Raw genomic sequence first — 12,712 nt, 5'->3', positions numbered from 1 at the left:
AACTTCCTGTGGTGGTAGACAATAAGCAGACAACAAAACTCTGAAGCTCGGTTCAAAGTGTCGAAGTGCATTGTGAAGCCTCGTGCATTAAGAGATAACGCATTAATCTGTGAGTGACAGTTCCATGTGGTCTAGGACCGACACCAAAGACACGCTTGCAAACATGCTTGTTCATTCCTGCGTGCAGCAATCTGTTAGCATGTGGTTGGCTCGCAATTAACACGGCAATAAACAGTGACTAACAACATCTGTGCGCAATGTTAAGAACAGTTCCAGATTATATGACATCAGATGTTTATCATTTTATGATAAGTCTTGGTATTTTTTCATTATGCATGAAATGTGTTTTGTGAAACTTGAGAAGCATGACTCCAAAACTCTCTTTCGCTGTTTCATAAACAAGTCTCAATGTGTGCGGATAGTCATCATTCAGCTATCAAGAGATTTATTTTTGTTCCAGCTGACTTCTGGTGACGTTTAACAAAGAGATGAAAACTGAGCAAAGCGTTTTATCAGCTATGACATAAGCACAGCGTACTCCAAGACTAGCCCTAAACTTGTATAAAAAAGCCTTCAGATCTTTAGCCAGAGGTGGGAAAGAACAGAAAAAAGGGCCAAGGTGGAGAAAAGGCTGGAAAAAAAGCTATTTTAATGTGATGCATGTATTTTATTATGTTTAAAGTGACCTAACATGGCATCATTGACTCAACCAATGACATTTTGAAACTTTGGGCCGGGACTACACTACCGTTTAAAAGTTTGGGGTCAGTACGATTTTTTTTTTTTTTTTTTTTTTTTTAAATAAATTAACACTTAACAAGGATGCATTAAATTGATCAAAAGTGAGAATAAAGACATTTATAATGTTAGAAAAGATTTCTCTCTCAAATAAATCCTTTCCTTTTTCCCCTCTATTCATCAAAAATATCACTGATAATAAATATTTCTTTTGCATCAAATCAGCATATTAGAATGAATTCTAAAAGGGTTAGTTCATCCAAAAATGAAAATTCTGTCATTAATTACTCACCCTCATGTCGTTCTACACCCGTAAGACTGTCGTTCATCTTCAGAACACAAATTAAGATATTTTTGATAAAATCCGACGGCTCAGTGAGGCCTCCATTGCCAGCAAGACAATTAACACTTTCACATGCCCAGAAAGCTACTAAAGTTATATATATGTTACAGTTCACGTGACCACAGTGGTTCAACCTTAATGTTATGAAGCGACGAAAATACATTTTGTGCACCAAAAAAACAAAATAATGACTTTATTCAACAATATCTAGTGATGGGCGATTTCAAAACACTGCTTCATGAAGCTTCACAAATCTTTTGTTTCAAATCAGTGGTTCGAAGCGTGTATCAAACTGCCAAAGTCACGTGATTTCAGTAAACGAGGCTTTGATACGTCATAAGAATTTTGAAGGGGGCGTGACTTTGGCAGTTTGATACACGCTCCGGACCACTGATTCGAAACAAAAGATTCATAAAGCTTTTGTTGAATGAAGTCATTATTTTGTTTTTTTAATGCACAAAAAGTATTCTCGTCGCTTGTTATGACATTAAGGTTGAACCACTGTAGTCACATGAACTGTTTTAAATATGTCTTAAGTAGTTTTCTGGGCATCTGAAAGTGTTAATTATCTTGCTGGCAATGAAGGCCTCTCTGAGCCATCGAATTTCATCAAAAATATCTTAATTTGTGTTCCAAAGATGAACGAAGGTCTTACGGGTGTGGAACGACGTGAGGGTGAGTAATTAATGACAGAATTTTCATTTTTGGGTGAACTAACCCTTGAAGGATTATGTGACACAGAAGACAGGAGTTAAAGGTGCTAAAGAGGATGTTTTGTTTTATATATTTTTGCAACATTACTTGAAACTGTCTTTACTAACTGATAAAAGACTATTTATTAGGGGGGGAATGAAAGTAATAATATTAATATACATCATCTGTGCACGAGGTAGGGCCTTAAAAACATCAGCCAATCGTTTACGCGATCATCGCGTAAACGATTGGCCCTCTGGCTTGTCAATAACTGGCGTGACGTTCCTTGTGAGAGACGAGCGCGGCTGCGCGCTCCAGTAACTTTCCACACTCCACAGGCGCCGCATGCAATGTTTTTGTCAGGAGACAGGAGTAACAACTGCAGATTATGAGTTACCTGCGGTGAGTCCGACATAATGAATCCACTAACACGACACAGCGAATGCCGGTGGTAAATAACTCGTGTTCCAATACTCGTGCACGAGTTTTGGGAGGCGTTCCTTCGAAGGAGGGGGGTTGTTCTTACGCATGCGCTCATTTCAAAAACTCAGTAACAGTCTTTGGTTTCTCAGTCGACGAAAAGATCCTCTTTAGCACCTTAAATGATGATGAAATTTTAGCTTTGCCATCACAGGAACAAAATATTAAAATAGAAAATAGTTATTTTAAATATTAATACTACAAAACAATATTACTGTTTTTCCTCTATTTGATTAAATAAATGCAGATGAAACTTCTTTCAAAAACATTAGGAAATCTTACAAACCCTAAACTTTTGAACAGAAGTGTACCTGATTTTCCTGAAAAAAGGAAGATAAGTAGTGTTTTGGAAAGCTTTTTCAAAGTATACATGGTACATTGTTCACCTTTAAAATAATGAAATAACCCTTGCACATCTATTTCTAGAGCAGAGAGGTGCAGATTTGGGGAGTGTGTGTGTGTGTGTGTGTGTGTTTGTGTGTGTGTAAGGGTAAGGGTGAGAGCTATGCAATACATGGCATGTGCCGATAAGGTCAGTTGGTGTCGTGGTGATAAATGTTCTCCTTCCTGAACTGGCCTGAGTCGAACCACTGTTTCCAGCGACATGCTTTTTGATGTTCCCCCAATGAGAGATGGGCCTTATCTCCTTTAAGATAACAGCACAAAAAAGTGGAGGGGAGAGAGAAAAAATGTTGAAGGAGGGAAGGAAAATAAAAAAGGAAAATAATTAAAGGTAGTTTCTTAATCTCACTGTCAGGGAAGAGTTTGAGGCCGTCACCCGGGGCACAAGGCCTCATGGGAAAGGGCCACATGGGTCAACATCAACAGAGAAGAGAGAAAACACAAGCCCTTTCCAAAACATACTGAGCTGCTTTGTTCCCTACACCCTACATAAGCAGCTGCCTTCAAAGGCAGCATCCTAACAATCACGAATCCTCATAAGTGAATGATTTGGAATAGGCAGCAACTCCACACAAGAGACTTCATAGAATTTATCTAAAGAAATTTCTTAACTTCTTTCTTAATCTGGCCCCAACTCTCCGTGGAGGGCCGCACCTGTTCTCCTCCCTAACTTTGAGACTGACAGATGTGATAAAAGTGTGAACAAAGAACATTGTTAACACACACACACACACACAACTGAAGAAGTGAGCTAACGCCAATATTCAGCATGTCTATCCCTCTCTCTTCCTCCTCCTCCTCTTCATCCCAGTCTCCTCTCCTTTTTATTTCCCTCCGTTTCGGTCCCATGGGACACAGTTCAAGTTCTTTAACACATTGTGTCTGCACGCTGTTTACATTAGATGCAGTTGAGTGGCTAAAGCTAGCGGAGTAACAGGCCTGTCAGCTTGATTTATGAGCACATCAAACAGAGTTTGGGCACGCCAGGCCCGACTGACAGCGCTACTTCATTAGGCTGACTCCAGGGTGACTCCACAGCTCAACCGTCAAACTGAGAGAGAGAGAAAGAGAGATAGAGAGTGGGTGAAAACAATAAAAAAACAGAAAGAGAGCAAAAGTCTGGATTGATGATGCAAAAATGTGTGTGGCAACCATCTCTCCCGCTCTTCTATCTGTCTATCTCACCTCTCAACCTGCTCGCGCTGACTGGCAGTGATATGGGCGGCAATTAAAGCATCTTTTACTGAGAGAGAGCATAACGTGTCATCTCTCCATCTTCAGCTGCTTTACAAATACAGAGCCCTGAGTGCGAGCTTCCGATTTCAATCACAGATAATATGAACAGGCCGTGATTGTTGAAGTATGATGCTAATAATGACGACTGAAAGGAAAATAAAATATATTGATAAAAATTGAGGTGGTGGTATTATGGCCAGATATACAGTTTGCTTCATGGCTTTAGGGGTCAGTTTCCTGTGGCAGTTGAACCAACAGAACAAGGAAAGGTAGATTTCAGAGGACGAAGGGCTTTAAAAGGGGGCTAGAGGGATGAGAAACGCCACACATTCTTGTGTTTCTATCTTCTTTCGTCTCCTCACGCCTGACTGCTTTACTTTTAGTCCAGTGCTGTCAGTGAACTCGTACTCAGGGGAACACCACTACATGGCAGACAACACACACACACACACACACACACACACACACACACACACACACACACACACACACACACACAGATGAAACCTTAAACATGACCTAATCCACTACGCTTATTTCCTTTGCTGTGATAATCCGGACAGCATGCATTTATCAGTATAAATAAATAAATATGGACACAAAAATATTTTATTTATTTAATTTTATAAATAAAATACAATAATTTTTTTTTTCCCCAGTTGAACGCATTAAAAATATTTAACGCAATTAAAGGGTTAGTTTACACAAAAATGAAAATAATGTCATTTATTACTCACCCTCATGCCGTTCCACACCCGTAAGTCCTTCGTTAATCTTCGGAACACAAATTAAGATATTTTAGTTGAAATCCAATGGCTCAGTGAGGCCTGCATAACCAGCAATGACATTTCCTCTCTCAAGATCCATAAATGTACTAAAAACATATTTAAATCAGGTTCATGTGAGTACAGTGGTTCAATATTAATATTATAAAGCGACGAGAATATTTTTGGTGCGCCAAAAAAACAAAATAACGACTAATTTAGTGATGGCCGATTTCAAAACACTGCTTCAGGAAGCTTCGGAGCGTTATGATTCTTCTGTGTTGAATCATGATTCGGATCGCGTGTCAAACCGCCAAACTGCTGAAATCACATGACTTTGGGGCTCCGAACCGCTGATTCGACATGCTGATTCATAATGCTCCGATGCTTCCTGAAGCAGTGTTTTGAAATCGGCCATCACTATATAAGTCGTTTTTTTTTTTTTTTTTTTGGCGCACCAAAAATATTCTTGTCGCTTTATAATATTACTATTGAACCACTGTACTCACATGAACTGATTTAAATATGTTTTTAGTACCTTTATGGATCTTGAGAGAGGAAATGTCATTGCTCCCTATGCAGGCCTCACTGAGCCATCGGATTTCAACAAAAATATCTTAATTTGCATTCCGAAGATTAACAAAGGTCTTACGGGTGTGGAATCGCATGAGGGTGAGTAATAAATGACAGAATTTTCATTTTTGGGTGAACTAACCCTTTAACGCAGCATCCGTTTTTTCTGTCATCATTTGGCTGCCCAGCTATATATGATAACTTTATCATTCATTCGAGTGATATTAAACCATTTAAGCACGATAAGATGCAAAAAAAGAAAAAAAAAAAAAAATCTGTACTGATGTGCTGTCTGTGAAGCGTGAACAAACACCCGAATCGTGCACACAGAATGTCGCTTCATTTTCTCTTTTAAATGAGTTAAAAATGTTAAATAAACAAAGAGTTGTGAGAAAAATAGGATGCGTGTCAGATCCACGTCATGTGTGGCAGTTCTTAAGTGACAGCAACCTAATAAACCTGCTGATGTCTTCATCATTAATGCTAATCAAAGAACAAAAGACAGAAAATCACTCACTGCTCTTGAATGAATAACTTTTGTAGCTTTAATAAGGATTAATCTATTGTATAGTCAACTTTTAAGTTATGCAGTGTTTGATTATTCAATTTCAATTAATTGTGATTACAGAAAAATGTGTGATTAATTAGTTTTTTAATAATGTGATGGCACTAAAAATACATAAAAATAAAAAAAAACATTTAAGTATAAGCAATTTGATTTTAATTTCCAACATCCAAGCTAAAATAAATAAAAATAATAGTAATAATATAAAAAAAGTAAAATAAAAACTAACTAAAATAATAATAATTAAACCTATTTTAAAATTAATTTAATTTTAATTTGAGAAAAAGCATAACATCTTTAAGCAAAGAAGCTACAGGTGGTGGTACAGTAGATTTCCAGCCTAATAAAACTGTGTGGTGGGGTAGCATTAAGCAAGACTTAGGTTACTTACCGAAAAGCACACGTTCAGTATGTACGATGGCACTGTGGCATGTTGGCCAAGCATTCTTTTCTACGTTAGTGTAGTTGCATAGGGCCGACTAAAGAAACCCTGAACAAACGTGAGCTGATCCGCGGGGAAGAGGAGCTGACCACTGCCCTCCCGATTTAATTTCCCTGCTCTCCTTCCACTCAGAGAGCAAACCATCTCCCTTGCTCTAATATTTAATAAGGGAAAATGTCTGAAAAACTCCTGAGGCCTTGAATAAGGTTAGCCATGCTTTTTTATACCTTTCCCCTCCCTCTCACTTTTCAATCTTTTTCCTTTTCTTTTTTTCCTTCTGTCTCTGTCACGTTCCTTGACTATCTGTGGAAAATGTCAGGATACTGGTCTCATTTGAAGAGAGTGTGTGTGTTTTGCTCTGTGTATGTGTGTTTCGGGCACCTTTGCCACGCATTTGCTCTATCAGTCACTATGCTGTCTAGGGCATATCTAACGGGTCTTAATCCCTGTTCTCCATGGCCTATAGCATCCTCCCCCACCTCAGTCTCTCACCTGCTATGAAGTCAAAAGCTCATTCATTTTTTGATCCTCTCAGTCACACATACAGAGGACTGCAAACCAACCTCAATCCTATACAGCTTAGACGGGAATTGGCCTATTTGCGGTGGAGTTGTTAGCCGAGTCCATAAATACAACTGAGACTGTAGATTATTCTCTCATTTAAACCAGTTGAAGGTGGTTAGCTAGTTTCCTAACATGGTCAAGCTGGTTAATGTGGTGTGGTTTTTTTTTGTTTGTTTTGTTTTGTTTTGATGGTTTTTGGACACTTTTCAGCTGGAATGCCAGCTGGGAGATCAGTTAAAGCAGCCAAAAACCACCTTAGTCAGGGCTTGGAGACAATCTTTGCAATTTTAAACCAGCTAAGACTGGTTTGAACTTTTTGTTTAGCAGGGCTTACCTCAATTTCACAAATCCACTGATCTCCTTTCACTTAAACAGGCTACTATAACCTGCATCTTGCTAGCAGCTATGTGCAGCTATCTATGCTGTTTTGATGGTTTTGGGCTCTTTTCAGATAGCTAGTCTGTAAAACCATCTGGCTGACCAGTAAAACCATCTGAACACCAGTTAAGTGAGGTTAGGAGACAAGTTTGGAAAGGCTGGGAGACTAGACCAGCTTAAAAACCAGAAAGCTATCTTAGGTTGGTTTGAACAAGCATATTGAACAAGCATACTGCATATTGCTAGCAACTGTGCAAGCAGATATGTGCTAATCTGCTGTTTTCAGATAGACAGGGTGCAAAACCAGTTAAACCAACTTAACACCTGTTTGTGGAGGCTGAAAGACTTACTAGACTATCCTAAACCAGTTTAAATACCAGAAAACTATCTTAGGCTGGTTTAAGGTGAATAAAAAATAAAAAATAAAAAACCTGCATGTTGCTAGCAACTGTGCTAGCAGCTATGTGCTAATCTCTCTGCTAAGCCGTTTGCTCATTAAGTCCTCACGGAAACCCTTGATTAAGTTGTATCAGATATAGCTCACGCCACTGACACACAGGCCGCAAAAGTTTGGATTTCATTTGACCGCCAGATTAGCGTAGATCTCCCCTCCCGCAGTGCGCAGACGGGTGATTATGCCCTCGCCTTTGTTGTGCTGCAGTCTTATCCTCAGTGATCCAACACGATTCCCCCTCACCTTCATTACCCAGATCAGGTCCTTCTCTCCTCCAGTGCCTTAATTGACAATTAAAGAAACTCGTCGACTCCACCATAGTGGGTTGTAATAGGGATTTTCCACTAGGCTTAGCAGGCGGCGACTTGTAAATTAATACTTATCGAGTATTAGCAGGGAAGCCCATGGTAAGGTTTGGAGCATGACTTTGGTCAACGGCAGAGAAATGAAAATCCATATTCCCCAAATGTCTTAATCCGCATTTTTGAATCACTTAATACACAAAATGCAATTGAGTGCTTGAGAGAGGAGGAAAAAACATACGTCTGTTTCCCTGCTGAGGATTTCATGTAATGCTCAGTGATTACAGAGCCTTTATAAGGTCTGTGCCGCTCAGTGCAGCACAATCAGTCATTCAATCACCTTGCATATGAGAATACACTTATTTTCAAAGAGTTGGTTTCTGGCTTTCAAGAGGAACTGGCCTCTGCTGTGTGACAAATGATGTGTCAGCCTTCTTGAGGATGCTCATCTAGGGTGCTATGAAGGTGAAGTACACTGTGAAGTGCACTACAGAGGGAGGAGGGCAGGGGTGTCTCACCTCTTTGGCCTGCTTCCCTGCTTGTTGTTGCTGGGTAAGGAGCTGGAGATGCAGCTGCTCCTGTTGCTTCTTGTAGTACTCTTGCAGCTAGATAGAGTGAGAAAGAGAGAATGTTTTAATTTAACAGAAATGTAACACTATTCTGCAAAAAATATATAATAATAATAATAATAAATCAATGCATAAATTAATAAATAAAAACAAAACAAATAAATGATTGAATAAACTGCATCAGATTAAGCTCAAGCATAAATCTAACTAAATTGTTAAATCTATGTTTGCAAATATTATTAATTCAAGATATATTTTCTGAAAACAATTCATAATATTTTATGCTATTTTGCAAAGCTTATGCAAAGTCAATTTATTTTTTTAAGGAAGTTTAGATATTTTACTAAAACGAGAACATTTATAATTTTTGTTAGTGTGAGGAAAAATATGCAAACTTCGGTGTTGCAAGGCCATAGCACAAATATGTAAAAAAAAAAAAGAGCACTTCAACAAAAACATCAATAACATACGCTTTATGTGTACTGCAAATCCTAGTATGAAGGTCGCATGTATTGTACCTTTTCTCTCTATTTTCTTTATTACCATCTGCTTACACTGGAAAAATTTGGCGCTATCAAATGAGTCACATGACACTGGGTTTTCTAGGATGAGGTAGCTGGGTGCAAGGAGTCACATATGTCTAAAGGCATCAAAAAAATGAAAACAGGATAAAACAAGATCAGCTTCTTGCTTAGGGCAAAAGTGCCTCCATAATAAGGCATATTCATCTTTTTTCAGCATTCCTCTAAAAGGCAGCTTAAACACCTGGCAGGTGGCGTATGAATGTGTCCTGTAAATCATCTGTCCACCCTTCTCTTGGCGTGGCAAACCTGACAGTGTGGAGACAGGCTTCCTTATTTATGATTGACTGAAGTAAAACACACAACACCTGTCTGGGAAAGCGCTGGTAAAATTTGCCTTTCGCTTCTAATCTCAGAACAGTTTTCATTACATCCTGGATTACATTTATGATTAAAACACAGGTGGTAGAAACCAGCCTGAGATCAGCACAAAAAAAAAGTCAATTGATGCCTTAAGCATCTGAGAGATCTGAAATACAGACACCTGCCTGATTCCTACACTGAAGCTTCCCTATTCCTGGTACCATCCATTAATTATGTCTAGGGAAGTTTATTAAACACAAAATTGCCATTGTCAAATGGAAAAAGCACCTTTTAGGTGTTTTTCTGCTTCTGTTTGCTTGCGTGAGGGGTTTATGTAGTTAATAAAGCACAGGAAAGGTGTTTACAAATTGGTTACTTATTCAGTGCTCAGCTGAATGGGTCTCTATCTCCTCTATACAGGTAAACACAGACCTGTATGTGCTTTATCACTTTGAAACACCTCGCCATGGCACACCTTGGTCTGATTAAAAGCTTTGGGAACAGGCTGAGGCATGTGGGAGTCAATGATTTTAAGTGTGTATAGTAGGGTTAGGGGTATGTTTCATTCTTCAGAACAATGACGGTTATTAGACAAAAACAAGAAACAGGTGTTTGAGGGCAGAACAGTAGAGAAAGGATTAATCATTTACAATTATCAATTGCTAATTCTGTGAAAACTTTAGGAAGTGTGAAAGTGTTTTTATTAGTTGCTAAAGCAAACATCACTATTATGATTCTTCATACTTCGAGTTGGGGTCTGATTGAAACTCGTTAACCAACATGCCTTTGATGCTCACTTGAAAACCTGGAAATAATTCTCAAAAATGTTCACCAAAACAAGAATAAACTGTATATGTGTGAGGTTTACACTGACAAAGTTTTAAAATAATACACATTCACAATAAAACTCTCTCATTTCCTGCATTTGAAGGAGAAAAATATTAAACATGAGAAAGTTCCTGTTACTCTACCATGTTTACTTTCGCCTATTTGAACTAGCTGCTGCTTTCAACTAGCTACTCTTTTACAGAGTCCTAAGTGAGACTGGCTTGCACCCACTAACACTGTCATTACACATCTCCAACCGTAGCTTTGGCTAACCGCAGCGGCCACCGCAGACCCACCGCTGTTTGTTTTACTTTCAGATTATTAATTTACCCAGGAAAGCCTATTAAGATTAAAATCTCAGCTTTGCACGGATGACCTATCTGACATGGAAGTACATGTTGACCGAAAAGAGCAGAGCACAGAGGCCCTTGGACAAGCAGGGGCTGTGGAGGAGCGCCTGGGGGACGGCAGCTACAGCTGTGGAGAAAAGTAGAATAATGATACCCTCATTAACTCCTTATCACACATACTGTTTACAGATGTAATGCAGGCTTACTCAAGGAATGAGGCACTTAATAGTGGGCTACGGCCCAAATCACAACACTGTGTACAACTTTAAAAAGAAAGACGTGACACGAGGCACTTTTAGTGCACTTTTAATACTTTGTGTGACATGCTCAAAACAATTTCTCTAAACGAATTCTTTCATAATTATTATGCATGCAGCTTTTTTGACCTCAGATTAATTAAAAAAGACTAACTGGAATATTTATACTTAAAAAAAAATCATTTGACAATGCAGGAGATTTAAAACGATTCTTTTCACCATTTGACCTAAAATTCTAAAATGTTTAACCTATAAGATGGTTTTTAAAAAAGGGCAAGTTACATTCTCTACAATGGTAACTTTAAATATCACATTATAAGAAATATTAATCTGAAATTTAGGTGAAGTGTGTGAAAGGCTGAACGAGGCTTAGACTTCCCCTGGCCACGGACTTAAGACTCGCATGGAATTTTCTCACTCAAACCACTGCCTGCTGCTCTTTCTGATTGCTTTTAGAGGGCAAAGCTGATTATAAGTACTCAGTTTTTTTCCGTAATGAAAACATATTTGACTAACGATATTTTACGCTCTGGAGATCATCAAAGGTTTCTATTTACAAAGTGATATCTCTTGATTTTGTGAACGCAATGGCCAATGAGAAGTGTTTAAGGTAGCAGAAAAAAAAAACTCAGGCATTTTGAGCGGTGAGTGGATTACGAGTGCTGCACGCTCGCAAATCCTCTCATAACAAACATTTGAACAAAAAACAGCTTCATTGATCGTGATGAACTGAGATGAATTACAGCTTTTTAGCGATTATAAAGGGAGCGCGCTTTGCGCACTTTCAGCCATGCCACACATACAGTATGCTTTGCTTTTCTGTTAAAATTAACAGTGGTTTGTGAATGTAGATGCTTTAATAACAAATAGTTTATAAGAAGCGTTTAGGCTGGGATGTGTAGGTTGTGCAGTGACATCATGTAACTTGAAACTATTTCAAGGAAATATATTCTTCTTAGACTTAACTTGGAGTTGGTTCACCCTCCACCCAAAATTCATATGTTTTGCATTATTACACAAAACGGAACTTGAAACATAATTATATTTATAAATGACTATCACTCGGAGACCCGCCATCTTCAACTATTTTAATGGTGAGTACACTCAAAGTCTTTGGTATACTTCAATATGCTACAGACGTACATATTTTTATTGCCATTTGGTATGTATTTTTTTATTATTATTGTGTTGTTGGTGGAATGTAAGAGCTTTTGTGACTTGTTTACGAAGTGTGCATAATGCAAATGGGTTTTGGTGTAGTTAAAGGATTAGTCCACTTTTAAATACGTTTTTCCTGATCAATTTACTCACCCCCATGTCATCCAAGATGTTCATGTCTTTCTTTCGTCAGTCGAAAAGAAATGAAGGTTTTTGAGGAAAACATTCCAGTATTATTCTCCTTTCAGTGGATTTCAATGGCTACCAACAGGTTGAAGGTCAAAATTACAGTTTCAGTGCAGCTTCAAGGGCTTTAAACGATACCAGATGAGTAATAAGGGTCTTATCTAGCGAATCGATCGGTCATTTTCGAAAAAAATACAACCGTTTATGCTTTATAAACAAAATATCGTCTTGAACGTACTTTCCGCTTCCGCATTCTTCATAACGCTTACGCTGAATGTTCTACGCCTTCCCTATTCAAGTTACGGGAAAAAACAAAACTGGCGCTGCGTTCGTTCCGTAACTTGAATAGGGAAGGTGTAGAACATTCAGCGTAAGCGTTATGAAGAATGCGGAAGCGGAAAGTACGTTCAATGCGATATTTTGTTTATAAAGCATAAACGGTTGTATTTTTTTCGAAAATGACCGATCGATTCGCTAGATAAGACCCTTATTACTCATCTGGTATCGTTTAAAGCCCTTGAAACTGCACTGAAACTATAATTTTGA

General features: G+C 38.4%; 1 protein-coding gene across 6 annotated transcripts in view; it reads right to left on the bottom strand.

The window, feature by feature from the left end:
• The window catches only part of foxp4 (forkhead box P4), a 363,043-nt gene that overhangs the window by 48,085 nt on the left and 302,246 nt on the right, over nt 1-12,712 (bottom strand). For all 6 annotated transcript variants that reach the window (XM_048172845.1, XM_048172841.1, XM_048172843.1 and 3 more), the window contains one exon: nt 8,453-8,539. In XM_048172845.1, coding sequence (XP_048028802.1) covers nt 8,453-8,539 — 87 coding nt within the window. The remainder of the gene's footprint in view (nt 1-8,452; nt 8,540-12,712) is intronic.

Source organism: Megalobrama amblycephala, linkage group LG21 (assembly GCF_018812025.1).
Source record: "Megalobrama amblycephala isolate DHTTF-2021 linkage group LG21, ASM1881202v1, whole genome shotgun sequence".
NCBI classification, from domain to species: Eukaryota; Metazoa; Chordata; class Actinopteri; order Cypriniformes; family Xenocyprididae; genus Megalobrama; species Megalobrama amblycephala.
Note: the sequence above shows the minus strand (reverse complement) of the source record. Positions and strands in the feature narration are given on the sequence as shown.